Genomic DNA, 16,857 nt, shown 5'->3' with positions numbered 1-16,857 from the left:
AGAACTGCACTGGAATTAATTTGTATTTTGGACATGAAAAGGAAAAAAGAGAAATTCCATATTATTAAACTAATAGTTTTATTTCACTGACCTCGAGCTCACTTTACTTCTTTTAAAAGTGTCAGCTTAGCACTGTTATCAAGTAGTCATTTCTCTTTTTTCCCCACATTCTCATTTCTGAAATATTTTAAAAAGAATGTTTTAGTTGTGAATTCTGAGCACTATTTGCAAAAGCATCTGGTAACTTAAACACCACGTGACTTTTAGCTAGAAGCCCTGGATAAGCAGCGGGTACTGAATACCAAGAAATGTATCACATTGTAAACAGGTTTGTGAGGATGGAATCCAGGAACAACCATTTTCATTAATGAATCTGTCAATTTGAAAGAAGCCAATCAGTCCAGAATTTTGGGAACCAGTAACCTAGGATGGCCCAATCACCTAGAACTTTCCATACTAGGCCCTCTGTATGGAAAAGCCCTTAGAGTTGCAGGAAACCCTGCAAGGCAAGGCACCCTGTTTATATACACCTACAGGAAGAAAATAAACCAGGATTCGAACCTTCATTTTCCTTCTGTAAACTGCCATTCCTTTCTCTGGCTGTTGAGCATGAGAAGAGGTTTACTTTGATATAGTGAAAAGCGAATCCCCAACACACACTATATCCTGTATCACCTGGAGGATTAACTGCTCATGGATGTTATTTCACTTTTCTGATTAGCTGGATAAATTTTCCATATAGTAAGAACCAACAGACAGTCTTATTAAACGAAAGAAAGAATATCTTAAGTTGTGGTAGGGGTCAGGAAAGACAAAGTTATCTTGGAAAGGTAGCAGGAGAGACAAAGATATCTACTTTGAATGCTTCTTGTCAGATTCTTTGTACTAAATAAAGAGGTAACAGCTGGTCCAGAAAGGACTCCGCAGGCTTCCATATGGTGAGGAGGAGGGAAATGCCCACACACTCCTCTACTACAGCATAAGAGAACTTGCTTCGCCTTTCTATCCTATAGTTCACTCTTTAGTCTTGATAAAAAGAGGTCTGTGCAGGATGTTCAGCAGAGATCTGCTCTTAGGCTACTGCTTTTGCTATGTATTTCATAAAGAATACTATATATATCCCAGTGTCCTTTTGTTCACAGGAAGAACTGAATATACACAGAGAAGTACTGGAAAGGACTCTGTGCAAAGATAATATGCAAGCAAGAGTACAAAGTACACTAGCAGAACGTGGCTCCATTCAGACAAGACAGCAACATATTTTTAGCAGAAGAGGAGATGAGGAATGGCCGTCAAGCCAGAAAATTTTGCGAAAACCATGAGGAGTAAAATTATCTTCTAACATTCAAGTTGACTAGTTGGTTGTTATTTCTAATTTTTGCCTGTTTTAAGCTGAGGAAATGACTAATGGGTGTAGCGTTCTGTAGTTTGATAGACTGTCATTATTTCAGTTGTAATCCTTAAAATATTTGTTCATTCTTATCTATGTTCAGCTCCTGCAATAATAGGCTGAAGAGGAGTATCAGCATTCATTGAAGACTAGAAAAAATGGAACCTTCAAGAATATAGAAAAAAAAATCCTCATTTTTATTTGTCAAGCCTAATTTCAATATTTTTGGAGTACTTATGACTACTGTCTGATACTGAATTATTGACTTGCAGTTTACCTGGATTTTGGAATAGTCACACTATCGATAAAGACAACAGTGCTAGAGCCATATAGAGCTGCTATATGACTGGCTGAGCTTTCTGTCACAGGAGCAGCACTGTATGAATGTAGTGTCATTTCTTTCAGGATGAGCAAAATCAAAAGGCACACATTTTAATTGTTCTCAAAGAATAAACAATAAAAAGTACTAACCAACTTCCTTTCATAAGTGTCCAACATTCCTTTCATAAGTGTCTAGCACAATTAACTGTGTTTTAATAATGTTATTTTGCATAATCCCAATCACTTAATGAAACAGGAATTAGGTAACACACTGACAACCATTAACTACCCACTGCATTTGAACTCAGTGTTAACCAAAATGTTTGTATTCTCAATGTCCTAGACAAATTCTTGAATAAGTTACAATCCAACATTAAAATTGTGTCTGCAGCTGAAGCTGGGTTCCACATTAGATATAATTTTTAGAATACTAACTGTGGTGCAGCAACATTTTACATTATTAAGAACCCGAATATCAAAAACAAGGAAGCTCCACAATAACATTATACAAACAATTATATAAGTAACATAAGCAGCATTTTGGTTTAATAGATTGTCTTAAGGTTGAGATGGGAAGACATTCATGACAATCATGACTTTCAGATTCATGTCGTGGTTTTGGCTGGGATAGAGTTAATTGTCTTTGTAGGAACTCAGACAATGCTGCGTTTTGGATTTTTGATAAAAAGTGGTGATAACACACTGACGTTCTTAGTTGCTGCAGATCAGTGCTTACACAGAGACAAGGACTTTTCTGAATCTTATGCTGCCCTGCCAGCTAGGAGACTGGAGGTGTGCAAGAAGTTGGAAAGGACACAGCCAGGACAGCTGACCCAAACTGAATAGAGATATTCCATACCATATGACATGGAGCTCAACAATAAAAGCTGGAGTAAAGAAGGAGGCGGAGTGGTAATGGTGTTTGGAGTAATGGCATTTTTCTTCCCAATAAACCATTATGCATGATGATCCCTGCCTTCCTGGGCATGGCTGAACACCTGCCTGCCAATGGGAAGTGGCAAATGAATTCCTTCTTTTGTTTTGTTTGCATGCATGGCTTTTCCTTTACCTAGTCAACTACCTTTATCTCAATCTACAAATTCTTGCACTTCTACCTTTCTGTTTATCTCCCCCATCCCACCTGGAGACAGTGAATGAGTGGTTGTGTGGTACTTAGCTGCCTGCCAGGGTAAAAACACAACAGTCCTTTTTGATGCCCAATGTAGAACCCAAAGGTTCCGAGATGATGACAGGTTTGATTACAGTATGCAAGAGCAAATTTTAGATATTACAGCTGTTTAGCTTCTAATTGGCAGGTTCCTATAATTGCCACAGAACTTGCTACTGTATGTTAGAGTCCAGTGTTTGTTAGTGGCTGCTTTTGCTTCTTTCACATGCTCTACTCCTTATTATCTTGTTTTGCTGTACCTGGGAGCATTTTGATAAGAACTGTGGACATGTGCCTGGGCTAGCAGATGGCCAGGGCATCACTGCTGTTCCTGTGCTCCTGTACTGAACAGGCTGGAACTCCAGACTGAACTTGAGTCAGAGGGATTTGTGGATGAATCCACATGGGAGCACGTACATCCCAAAGCACCTCTGGCCACAGATAAGTCCACTCTGGAGCAAAGTACACTGTGAAGCATCTGTGGCCACAGAGAAATCTGTGCCACAGCAGGTACACCTTACAGTGTCTCTGTCCATGGAGAAGGCCATGCCAGAATACCACAGAGTGCCTGTGGCCGTGGATAATACCACAACACAGCAGGTGTCTGTCTGAAGGGACCTCTGGTGTAAAGGGACAAGCAGTGAAGATTGTGATGGATATACCTTTAAATTGTTGTAAACCATGATCTGAGTTGCATGTTATAAGGAGTCCTATAGAAGGAAACACTCAAAACAATGGAGGACAAGCCTTACAAGACAGTACAAGTACAGCAGTGACCCAACCTGAGCTGGCTTTGGCATCCAGTAACTTCACACAACACACCATCTCTCCTGTCCCGAGTGACCATCATAACAGACAGAAGCTAAGTCAAGGAGTAAAAGATCTCAGTGGATGTTTTATTAACATTTTATGGACATTCCATATGTGGTGACTAATGAGGATGTCTTGGAAAGTGTGGGACCTGAGCATGACACAAGTGGTATGGAATTAAATGTCATGACAGTTTGGCAAGACTTTGGCCAAATACCTTTACTGGGTGATAGGCAATTTATTTTACTTCCTCCTACAAGTATTTCACACAAAGTAGCATTGGCCTCAAGACAGAGAGCACATTGGAAGTCTAATGATAATACCATTATCACTGTTCCTTACTGAATCAGATTCACAGACCCCTGCTCCATGCTCCCTGTTCCATGACCAGGTTGCTGCTATTTCCCCTTTCCTTTCTGACCACTATTTTCAGTAGCACTAGCAAGAGGGCCCAAGCTAGTTAAGATGGTAGAGTGTATTAGATCTGGTGTCAGCTCTGCTCCATGTGGCATCTCTCCTTCAATACTGTTACACATCGGTAAAGAAGTGGAACTACATTTTAGTTGGTTAGTTACAACTTCTCATTTTGCAGACAGAACCCAATAGGCAGCTTGAACAAAGGCCTGAATGGAATTTCCAGACATGTTCTTAGCACCAACAAGTGGTCCCTCCAATACTAGTCTGAGAAACTGGAAGCATAAAGAGAAGAGACTGCTAGTAAGCACTTTCTTAGAAATTATTGATGAGAATTATCTCATCTCATAGCTCTGTGAACTTCCAAATATGCAAACAAACTCCCAGGCAAATGCCAAATATGCAAACACAGGACCAACAAAGTGGCCAACAAAGTGGGGTAGAAGAAAAGGCCTCTCACCTTGGCAGGCTCGTTCATCATCAACAGGTTGGTAGCCAGCCTTGCAGGTGCATCGTCCAATGGCCACCATCCACTCCCCTTCTCCATTGCAGTGCAATCGAACACCTGAAGACCCAGTTGTGTTTGTCTCTTCAGCATTTGCTACACATTTCCCTGGTGACTCCACCAGTGAGGTTCTTTCCCCTCCAGCAAAAGTTTCAGGGAAAGAGGCAAATCCTTTCACTACAGCTGGGCACTTATAGAAAAAGACCTGGACTGCCACCAAGGACATGCAGGCTCCTGAGTCCTGGAAGGCCAGGTAAAAGCCATGCTTAGTGAGTGGCCCAAAGCTGCGTACTTTAATATTCATCTTTACCACCTTCCCAGTGCTGTCCACCTGGGAAAAGCTTTCATCAGCTGCAATAGTATCCACCTTGGTCCAGGGGCCTTCACGCCATTCTGGCAGTTCCTGAGAGGCAATGTCGGCATCTGACTGGTGGTAATAGAGTGTGAAAGTCTCCTTGCAAGAAGAGGCCACAGTGCGCATGCTGGCACAGTCCCTCACTGAAAAACGGAGGCGGACATGGACTCGGTGAGCTCCACGTCGTTCTATGAAACGAGTACGCAACCAGTTATTCTGACCTGGTTCACCCACATTACAGACTTCAAAGGTTCGGATCGGGCGCTTCTTGTCATCCAGGACACTTACTTCATCCCACTATAATGGATGTATGGGAGAGAAAAAGAAGAAGAAATAGTATAAAAAATAGGGATTCAGTGTTCAACTGTGCCAGAAACACAGGACGGGCTTTCTTCCCTTCCTTTTTTTCATTTGTTATGTTTATGACAAGATTTGAGCCTGCTGCTGTCATGTGCAGCACAGCACTACAGACAGAACAAAGTATTACCTTGTAAAGAAAAGCTTCTAAAGCCTGTAAGAAAGAACTGTGGCAAGACATAACTCATACAAAACTCATACAGCACTGAGTATCTTTAAGTCACAAAGTCACACCTTTCCACACTACTTTCCTATCTCTTATGTCCGCAGACATGCACAACACAAGTAAGACAGAGGAACAAGAGACCACTTTTTGAAGAAAACATTAAAGCAGAAGTCCCTCCTACACAACTCCACCACAGTTAGTCTGTGTAGAGGGTTGGCTAGAGACCTTATAAATATTTTTGAAGGAGCGGGTAAGGAAGAAAGTAAGGAAGAGGCAATACTATTATATCAACTATTCTCTTCTCTTCTCTTCTGGTTCTGAGCAACAGACTATGTTCAAATTGTTCTTATGTCCAAAAATATAAACCGAGCCTCATTGGCTCCAGTCTCCTTTTCTTTATCAACTGCATGCACATAATCCCAGCAGAGGTAAGGTCAAGGAATGGACAAGATAAATGCTTACCCCATCAGAAGGGTGAGTGGTCCAGCCAATCTCTGAGGTTTCTCCAGTTGTATCCAGAAGTATTTCTGTTTATATTTAAAAAGATTAAATAAAAAAGTACTTTGTGCTCTTCTGAGTCAGGCAAAAATCTTATCTGTCCCTCACAAGATTGTCTTTGAAAAAAAACAAAAACAAAAAAAAACAACTTTTGTAGAGGGCTTCCACACACCTAGAATATACATTCATATTTTGAGATTAAATACAATAGGCTATATCTATACTAGGAAACTAAGCAAGACCAAGACAGAGGCGCAGGGAATATGATCATGCTTATGCCATCATTAGTAAGTTGTTCTGAAATATTCTTGCCAGACAAAATCTCTCCCAGGTGAAGTTTAAGTATACTCACAGCACTAAACAATTATCATAATGAGCAGTAATGGTGAGGGCACCCTGACGTCAAGCCACTGACTACAACTCCAGCAAATTATCCACCTAGTGGTCCATCCATCAAGTCATGTCTCTCCAATTTAGAGACAAGGATGTTGTGTAGTACAGTGTCAAATGCTTTGCACAAGTCCAGGTAGATGACATCAGTTGCTCTTACTTTATCCATGAACACTGCAACCCCATTGCAGAAGGCCACCAAACTGTCAAGCAAAATTGTCCCTTAGAGAAGCTATGGTGGCTGTCACCAATCACCTCTTTGTTTTCCATATGCTTTGACAAAATTTCCCAGCACATCTGCTTCACAATCTTGCCAGGCACAGAGGTGAGACTGGCTGGCCTGTAGTTCCCCAGATTTTCATTTTTTTCCCTTTTTAAAAATGGGAATTATGTTTCCCCTTTTTCAGTCTGTGGGAACTTTACCAAACTGCCACGACTTCTCAAATATAAGGGATAGTGGCTTAGCAACTTCATCCACCAGCTCTCTCAAGATCCTTGGATGCATTCATCAGGTCCTACTCTACCACATAGGTCCTATTCTACCACACACTTCCCTGAAGAAGACGAAGTATGCTCTCCTGAAGTCCAGTTCAGTGAGCTTGCTGGGCACCCTCCTTGCTGCCCTAAGAATCTTGAAGCCTGCCACTTCATGGTCACTGCAGCCAAGGCTGTCTTGAACTTCACATTCCTCACAAGCCCCTCCTTGTTGGTGAGAATGAGGTCCAGAATAGCACCTCTCCTCCTTGGCTCCTTTATCACCTGGAGAAGGAAGTTATCATCAACATATTCCAGGAATGTCCTGGATTGCTTATGTCCTGCTTTGTTGTCCCTCCAACAAATATCATGGTTGCTGAAGTCTTCCACGAGGACCAGGGCTTGTAAATGTGAGGCTGCTCCTATTTGTCTATAAAGGGACTCATCTGGTTGGTCATCCTGTTTGAGTGACCTGTTAGAGACCCCCACCAAAATATCACCTGTCCCTGTCCTCCCTTTAATCCTGACCCATAACCTCTTGTTCACCTTCTCATCCATCCTTCGGCACAGCTCCATGCACTCGAGCTGCTCCCTGACATAGAGGGTGACACCCCCTCCTCATCTCCCCTGCCTGTCATTCCTAAAGAACCTGTATCCTTCTATTCCAACACTCCATTCCAACACTTGGAGCCATCCCACCATGTCTCTGTGATACCAGTAAGATCATAGTCTTGCAGGCATTTGTATGTCTGTAACTCCTCATTTATTCCCTGTGTTATGTACCTTTACATAGAGGCATTTGAGTTGGGCCCCTGATGAAGCTGACTTACTGGTTGGGGTGGCTGAAATTCCTTCATGCTGCTCTTTGGGTGCTGTCCTGCTGATCTGTGATCCTTCTCTAGGCTCTGGGCATCTATTGCTGGCACTAGCATCAAACTGGTAGGAGTTGGATGGATTGAGGTTATCCTTCTCTAGCGACTTTAGTTTAAAGCCCTCTTCGCCAGCTTGGCAAGCCTGTGACTGAAGATCTTTTCCCCTCCTGTTGCAGATAGACCCCATCATCCCCCAGTAAATGAGGTTTCTCAAAGTGAGTCCCATGGTCTGAGTAGATGAACCTGTGGCTGCGGTACCAGAAGCCCTGTAACTGTTTTTTGATTTGCCAGATTTGACTGGCTCTCTCAAATCCCCTTCTTTTGACCAGGAGGATTGATGAAAAAATACCTGTGCTCCAGAGTCCTTTACCACTGCCACAAGTGCTCTGTTATCCCTCTTGGTACTTATCAGACTTCTGGTTGTTACCACTGGTGCCCATGTGAAACAACAGCTGTATCAGGGGGCTGTATGAGGTTTGGTAGTCTTTCAGTGACATTCCTGTTAAAAGCCTGTGAAGCAACACACCTCTCTAGAGAATGCATCAGGTTGGCAAACGGGTGCCTCTGTACCTCTCAGAAAAGAGTGACTTACTGCTATCACCCTTTGTCTTTTCTTAGTTGCTTTGGTTGTTATTCAGGAGCAGATTGGGCTGGTTTAGCCAGTTCCAGCATTTCTCCTGATGTGACAGGTTTTCCTCATCAGTCTGCAGACTGGTGAAGCGGTTCTGCAACAGCACACCTTGCTTCAGGGGAAGTCTCTTCCTCCTGCTGCTCCTTGCTATTGCAAGCTTCAATTTTTCTGTGTTTTTGGCCTTACTCCCTTCAGTGTGTGCTGGTGGGGGAGTATTTGGCTCTTTGGCCATGGGCTGTGGGTCCACTGTAGACTGTGTTCAATCTAACTCCATCTCAGCCTTCCTAATGTTATGCAGTCTTCTCACTGCCTCCTGCAGTTCAGCCACCTACTGCAGGAGGTCCTCCACCTTGGCACACCTTCTGCATGCAGGTCTGCTCCCTGTCCCTGCCCCAGGAAAAAGGTCTAAGCACTTACTGCAGTCTGAGCACAGTAGACTCTTGCTTCAGCAGCTCTGTCTGGGTAAAGGCTTTGGCCACTGCTGTGGTAGATCGTGCAGATGCTCCAGACAGAGCTGCAGTCTTTGCTCTCCAACAAAGTCCACCACTGTACTTTGAAAGTCTGGTAGGATGAGTGCCCTTGACCAGTGCAGATTTGCTATAGAACAGTCCTAGTCGCTGGGTTATGTGTACTCCAAGTACCCCACTTAGCCAGTGGAACAGCCCTTCTTTCAAAGGGAAGAAAACATCAGAAAGGGCAGAGTAAACCCATCCTAAGGTAAACATGATCAAGTGATCATGGTTAATCAGGCCTCAGGTTTCAGCATGGGCCAGAACTTATGTTTCCTATATTCCTACGTGAGATAATATATTTCTTAGGCTTTCCTGAGGAGCAGCTGCAGTTCCCAGCTTCAAAAGCAGTGCAAAACATCCCAGACAGATTGTCAGAAATAGGAAGACCAGTTGCCAGTGGTGTTCCCCAGGGTTCGGTGTTGGGGCCCATCCTCTTTAATATCTTTATTGATGATGGCCTCCAACTAGACTTTGCACTCCTGATCACCATGCTCTGGGAACAGCTAGCTGTTCAGCCAGTTTTCAGTCTACCTCACTGTCATCCCATAGAGCCCATATGCTCACAGCTTGTCTATGAGGATCATATAGGAGACAGTCCAGGAAGACAACAACCATGACTTCCCTAATCTACCAGGCCAGTCTTTTCAATGCAGAAACTTGTTGGTCAAGCATGACTTCCTCTTGCTGAAGACATGCTGACTACTCCATATGACATTCTTCTCCTTCATTAGCCTGGAAATGGCTTCCAGAATTAGCAGCTCCATTGCCTTCCTCAGGATCAAAGTGAGGCTGGCCAACATGAAGTTCTCTAAGTCCTTCTTCTTGCCCTTCTTGAACACAGGAGTGACATTTGCTTTCTTACAGTCTTTGAGCACTTCTCCCAGTTACCATGATTGATCAAATATTACTGAGAGCGGCCTTGCAATGATATCTGCTATGTCCCTCAGCACTCATAGGTACATCCCATCAGAGCCAATAGACTTCTGAAGGTCCAGTTTGCCTAAGTACTCCCTGATCTGATTCTCCTACACCAAGGGTACATCTTCCTTGCTCCAGCCTTTCCCCAGGCTCTTTGGGACTCCTGAAGGCTGGTCTTGCTGGTAAAGACTGAGTCAAAGAATGCATTCAGTACATCAGCTTTTTCCACATCCTGTGTTACCAGGTCCCCCATCTCATTCACCCACATATTTCCTAGTCTTCATGTTGTCACCAATGTACTTATAGAAGCTTTTCATATTGTCTTTGGTGTCCCTGTCCAGATTCAATTCCATTTGGGCTTTAGCTTTTTTAACTTAATTCCTTGGACAATGTCTCTGTATTCCTTCCACTCCACCTTTCTTCCATCCTCTACAGGCTTTCTACTTGTGTTAGAGTTTCTCCAAGAGCTCCTTGTTCATTCATACAGGCTTTTTTGCCTGACTTCCTGTTCATTGGGAAGGAGTACCCTTGAGCTTGGAGGAGGTGATCCTTAAATATTAACCAAATTTCTTGGGCCCCTCTTCTCTCCATGGCATTATCCAACTGGACTCTTCAAAGAATATCCTTGAAGAGTGTGGTAGTTTTACTCAGCTCGGAAGCTGAGCTCCACTACAAATGCTCTCTCACTCCCCCTGCTCAAAGGGACAGAGGGAAAAAGTACAATGGAAGGGGCTCAGGGGTTGAGATAAAGACAGGGAGATCACTCAACAATTATCGTCAAGGCCAAAACAGACTCAGCACAGGGAGATTAATATAATTTATTAACTATTACTAACAAGCTAGAGCACTGAGAAACTAAAAACTAACTAAAATCACTTTCCCCCCACCCACCTTCTTCTGCCTCCACCCCACAAGTGGCGAAGGGGAACAGAGCAGAGAACAGGGCTTGTGGTCAGTCTATGATGCTTCGTAACTGCCGCTCCTTCACAGTCTTCCCCTGCTCCAGCATGAGGTCCCTCCCACGAGATGCTGTTCTTCCCAAACTGATCTGTATCGGGTTTGTGTGGCAAGGTTTTGGTAGTGGGGGGCTGAAGGGGGGGCCTCTGTGAGAAGAATCCAGAAGCTGCCCCACGCTAGGTAACAGCAAGTTTCAGCTGGCTCCAGAGGAACCTGCTGCTGGCCAGAGCTAAGCCAAGAAGTGATATTTGTGCCTCTGTGAGAGCAGATTTAAGAAAGGGAAAAAAACTGCTGGGGGACAGCAGCTGGGAGAGTAAAGAGTGTGAAACAGTCCTGCAGACACCAAGGTCAGTGCAGCAGGAGGGCAGGAGATGCTCCAGGCAGGCAGCAGCAGTTCTTCTGCAGCCTGTGGAGAGGCCCCTGGTGGAGCAGGCTGTCCCCCTGCAGCCCATGGGTCCCACATGGAGCAGATCTCCACGCTGCAGCTCCCCCATGGGTGGAGGAGCCCGCGGTGGAGCAGGTGGATGTGGCCTGGAGGAGGCTGCGGCCCATGGAGAGCCCCCGCAGGAGCAGGCCCCGGGCCAGAGCTGCAGCCTGTGGAGAGGAGCCCACGCAGGAGCAGGGGGCCTGGGGGGAGCCACCCACCTGTGGAGGACCCGTGCTGGAGCAGTTTGCTCCCAACAGATGGACCCCATGTTATGGACCCATAATGGAGCAGTTCTTGAAGAACTGTTTGGTGCTGCCTTATTTAACATGGGGTAGCTTCTGGACTCTTCTCACAGAGTCCACCCCTGCAGCCCCCTGCTACCAAAACCTTGCCACATAAACTCAACACACCTTTATGTACAAAGCAAGGATCTGGTCATCAAACATAAAAGAAGGCTTTGGAAGCATGAATCTAAACGAGAAAGCAAATATGAGCTTGTGTCTACTAACTTTAGAAAAATTCTGATAGGTTGTTCTGAAAGTCTGAAGCTCAGCTCAAGACTCTCAGATTTGCAGAACTGCCATTACTTATCACTAATTTGAAACTGCAACACTCCAGTCATGGGAGCCATCCACCACTTCTCCAATTCCAATAAGATCATAGCCCTGCAACTGTGCACACATCTCTAACTCATAATTTATTCTACATACTGTATGCCTTGGTACACAGGCACTTAAGAGAGGCACCCCAATGTGTTGCATTCTTGAAAAGGGTCTGACGGATTTCTGCAAAATGTTCCTTATAGGAACTTTCTTGCCTACAAGCAAGTGCTGGAGGTGACCCCACATAAGACTTACTTTGTTGATTTTGTGATTCCTTCCCTGTCATACCACTGCATGCCCTTTGTTCACTGCCTCACAGGGCTGCTGGTTGCTCTCTCCCTCCCATGTGATTCCTTGTTTAATGCCTTCCTTTTGATATCAGCCATCATTTGTTTCAGAAAATACCTTTGCTCAGTTTAGTGAGGTTGATCCTATCTCTGCCAAGCATTTCTTACTCCAAAGATTACCTTTGAGGAAAAAAAAAATGTTTTCCTTCCCTTCATGTCAAGTCATTTTGAGCAATCTAAGCTATTTTCAATAAACCAAGTTATCATCCAGTTAATAGAAAAGGTAGGGGAAAAATTAAATAAGAATACCTGACCCCACAACTTTTTGTGACCATATTCCCTTCTGCTAAGGAGGTACACTAATGTGAAAAGTTGTTAGCAAAGCAGCACAATTAACCTCTCTCTGTCTTGAACTTCCAGAAAACATTTAGAAAGACTGTCCAGCCATTCCACAGGCTGGACCACTTGCTGTAAAACAGACATAGTCATTCATATGCAGAACACACCATTCTTTTTGCACATATTTAATGAGTTCTGCAAAATGAGCTACACTTGTGTTTATAGCTGTACGCATTTATAAGTCTGTTGAAAAAAAAGTAACATTCCACAGAAAATTTAACTCTGTCTTAGTAAGAGCTATTTAATTAGAAAGTTTTGACTTGCTCTCCTACATTTTGACTGTAGCCCATCAGGCGTTCTGAAATTCTATGCTACCCTACCTTTTATGATTAATAAAGTTAACTTGCCAAAAATCTTACATGACAAACTGTAAACAATAATAACATACATACATAGCTACTGACAGAAATATAATTTCTGTGCATTTTTAGTTAAGGATTTTTCAAAAACAAGGAATAAATCTTTTTATCATCCAGTGTGTAGCTTAAAAATAATGCTTCCCAAAGTAAAACCTCAAAAACTTTTGAAGTGCTATAAACATTGGTAAACACAATCTTAATGAGAACCATTGTGCAATCTTGTTTCCTTTTAAAAAGTTGAAACAATAAGTTTACAAATGCCTTCTGTTTCCAAAACGGTTTTGCCTTATGCTTCCCATGCAGATTGTTCTCTACTCTAAAAATCATGTCTGGAAAATTTTGGACAGATGTTATATTCTTTAAGTGTATCAAATGAATTCAGCCTGATAATTCCTTTTTATGCATTAAAAAAAAGAAACCACCACCACCAAGAATAAAATCATTTTAGTTGCGTATAAGAACTTCTTAAAGTTCCATTAGGTCTTGTAAAAGGGTACTGCCTTCATTATACTTCAAAAGCATTTTGCCTAAAAAGTGTTTGCTCTCTTTAGGATGTATAGAAAAACAGTGTGAATAATTTGGCTATTTTTCTATTCCACTCTCCAGCTTCTCCTTTTATTTCTTAACAATTTATACCAAGGTTTTAACAATATTGTTTTTCCACTGATAGAAAGAACAGGTGATAGGAGGGAGGATAATGAGAACAGGAGATGAGATGGAAGCTATGAGAGTGTTTTGGAGAAGGGCAAAAGTATTGTAAACCATCCTCTTGTTTGTTCAAAGAAATATCCTTGCAGTTACACTTGTTCACTGAACTGCACAGCATTGTGCTGAATGTTCATCTCGCATACTTGAAAGCCTCTGAAAAAGGAGAGGAGAGAAGGGGAATCAAAGGGAGACAGGACAGGAAAGACCTGGAGCGAGGGAAAAAAAGAACTGTGGGAGATGCAAGAAAAAGTGAGTGGAGAATGGAAAGAAAAAAAAAAAAAAGATTTTTCTATGTAATAGTGAAGAGGAAAGCATTCTTTCACTTAACAGGAGGGGAGAAGAGCAGAGTGGAATTGAGTGAGGGAAGTTCAGAAGGAAAATAATTGATTATACACTAATACCTAAGTCTCTGAAACTGTTCATTAATGATATTTAAATTAAGTACTTTAAGAGTTGTTATTCCCTTGTGTAAATGAGATAGAGAAGGTGGAGAAAATGTCCTTCTTCCCCAAATATGAAGTAATTCAGTGACGCCTGTAGAAACATTTTCAGAATTCAGTGATCTCCCCTGAAAGTTTCTAGTCATGAAAGAATTTTGAAAATGCTCTTTGATACAACCACACAGATCACATGATTTAAATGTCTTTATCAGAATAAGCATGGATGCTGCCTTGTAAGACAGCATAAACCTTTAGAGACTTTCTCAAAACAAACATGGTGCAAAAACATTAACACAGGAATCAAATACATGCAAAGCATAAACAAGCTTATTCATGGGGCACAAAGTTTAGTATTTGAGAGTGTCACTCCTGAAACAGACAGTAAAAGTATCCATTAATGGGACTAGTTCTTCATATGAGGTGTTGTTGCCTGTTACACTAGAAACAATATTAGTATCTTTTATATCTCAGGAGACAGTGTAACCATCAAAAAACACAAAGGTATTTGCTTAATGCTTATCTTTACTGTGATAAGCATGCTGGAGAACACACTTTTATTTTTTTTTTTTCCTCTGGATAAAAACCTGTTAAATTCTTGCATTTCATAAAATCTACTCTTACCTTCCAGAGAGGTGACTAGATGAAAGAAGCAGACCATCCAGAGCCAACCCATTCCCAAAAATCTTCTTGCATTGATGCCAGCATTAGAATCCATGAAGATTCTCTGTTGTTCCCACCATCTCTAATAGATACTCGCTACTCTCTTGAAATGTTCAGAGGTTGCTTGAAGTGTTTCAGTATCAAAGCATAGCTCTTCACACAGTAATGCTGGTTAAGGACAGAGAGAAGGTAGAAACAGAAATGAGGTCACAATAATATAGACCTGGCAGTTTTTATACACCTACTCATTTACTACTTCAGAGCTATAGGCGAAGAGAGTAGCAAAGACACAATATGTACCATGTATGGTACAATATGTACTCAGCCTTCAGTCCCAGTTGTTTTGTACACTGCTAGTGAACACAGATTCTGAGACATTTATGGCATCAGTGAGAGTGGGGTTCCCAGATCAATGTTAATTTCTCACGCAGTATAGGCTGCATTAAGTCCTGACCCTTTGCATCTTTGGCAACATCTTTTGGAAGGTCTCTATTCCAATTCCCTTGCATTGTTTCCAAATTCTGTCTCATAATTACATTTCACTTTTGACAGTAGCCATGACAGGAGTTTTCACCATTTGTGACAATACAAATCTGCACTGCTGACACACTTTGATGCTAAAAGTAGCTACATTTCAGATGCAGACAATTGTCCATGTAAAGATTTTGCTGCACCACACTACAGAAGCTGGACAGTACTATTCCCACAAATGTGTTGCAGGTGAGGAAGCAAACACTGTGATTTTTAAGGTCAAACAGGGAGTCTGCATTACTGCCAAAAAAATGAACAAAATTGCAAATTTATTATCTAAGGAAAAAAGCAAACAAACAAAAAAAAAAAATTAAAAAAAAAAAACACACCACTACTAAGAACCTGACATCAGGGCAGCAAGGCCATTGTCACAGTTTGGAAACAGCACAGAGCCTAATCCAGCACTACATTAAATCAACCCAGGACAATAATTTTGCTAAGGAAGGTGTTTCTGGCCTCATCTGCCCAGTTCTTGTACCACAAAAGAAACCTCATGGTACTATGTAGGTTACATGCAAAGAACAGTATGTTTTTTTTTTCTTTATGTGCTCTTTGTGCAGAGCACTGAAAACACTTCAGGGAGACACTGAAGCATGGCTAAGGAGGAAAAAAAATGTCTCAGGCAATATAGAGAAGAAATGGCTCAGTAACTTGGCTGAAATAGGGGACAGAAGAGCTGTAATTTAAAGGGACAGCCTCAATGCAATTATCTGAAAACCCAGAAAAGGGAAAATTGAGCAATTTTAGAGTAGCGTAGAACAAGCAGCCTGGGAAGCATGAGATGAAGCAATGGAGTGGAATTTCATTTGCTTTGCTAAAGAGGGGCAGAAATTACTGGACAAAATGGGATTGTTCTGTCTTACACTGTCCCTGATGAGAAACTTAAAAAAAATAAAATAAATAAATAAAAGACAGTAAAATGTGACTGAGGAAAAATGAAGATTAAAAAAAAAGAGGATAGCAGTAATACAGGAATCAGTTTAGGAAAGATGTAGACAGCACAGAAGAAAAACACCACACATGAAACTGAAAAGGAGAAAATTTCAGGTTGAATGATGAGCATACCCTTTCTTACAGAAAGAAGCATATAGCAGCATTCTCCAGGTAAAGGGCTGAAGACTATTGCTTGAGACAAGAAGGGATCTGGGGGTGCTAATCAACAGATGGTTCAACACAAGTCAGCAGTGTGCCCTGGCAGCCAAGAGGGCAAAACATTTTGTGGTGCCTTTAACATAGCATAGCCAGCCCGTCTACAACAGGCATCTTCTTTATTTAGTGCTGGTGCATCCTCACCTAGAACATTGTGTGCAGTTCTGAGCTCCACAATACAAAAAGGATATTAAGATACTTGAAAGCATCCAGAAGAGGTCAACAAAGCAGGTAAAACGATGGGAAAGCATGTCCTATGAGGAGAAGCTGAGCGCACTTGTGTTGTCTAGTTTGGATTAAAGGAAGCTAAGAGGTGACCCTATTGCTCTCTACAACTGCCTGAGCAGGGGAAGTAGAGATGGAGGTGCCAATCTCTTCTCTTTGATAACCAATAATAGGGCATGCAAGAATGACACACAGCTGAGCCAGGGGAGGTTCCAACTGGATATTAGGAAAATTTTCTTTACCATAAATGTGGTCAAATACTGGAACAGGCTTCTTAGTGAGTTATTGATGCCCCATGGATGTCAGTGTTCAAGAAGCATTAAGATAACACC

General features: G+C 42.2%; 1 protein-coding gene across 6 annotated transcripts in view; it reads right to left on the bottom strand.

The window, feature by feature from the left end:
• EPHB6 (EPH receptor B6) overlaps positions 1-16,857 on the bottom strand; it is an 83,617-nt gene that overhangs the window by 51,555 nt on the left and 15,205 nt on the right. For 5 of the 6 annotated variants that reach the window (XM_072043165.1, XM_072043163.1, XM_072043156.1 and 2 more), the window contains exons 2-4: positions 14,582-14,788; positions 5,949-6,013; positions 4,564-5,260 (exon numbers count right to left, since the gene is read on the bottom strand). In XM_072043165.1, the coding sequence (XP_071899266.1) occupies positions 4,564-5,260; positions 5,949-6,013; positions 14,582-14,675 (856 nt within the window). In that variant the 5' untranslated portion in view covers positions 14,676-14,788. Of the gene's footprint in view, positions 1-4,563; positions 5,261-5,948; positions 6,101-14,581; positions 14,789-16,857 lie in introns of those variants that run through there. The other variant, XM_072043171.1, reaches the window with a different exon arrangement.

The sequence above is a fragment of the Anas platyrhynchos genome, chromosome 1, assembly GCF_047663525.1.
Source record: "Anas platyrhynchos isolate ZD024472 breed Pekin duck chromosome 1, IASCAAS_PekinDuck_T2T, whole genome shotgun sequence".
In the NCBI taxonomy this organism is placed as follows: Eukaryota; Metazoa; Chordata; class Aves; order Anseriformes; family Anatidae; genus Anas; species Anas platyrhynchos.
The sequence above is the reverse complement of the archived record's forward strand: the minus strand, read 5'-3'. Positions and strand labels throughout refer to the sequence as shown.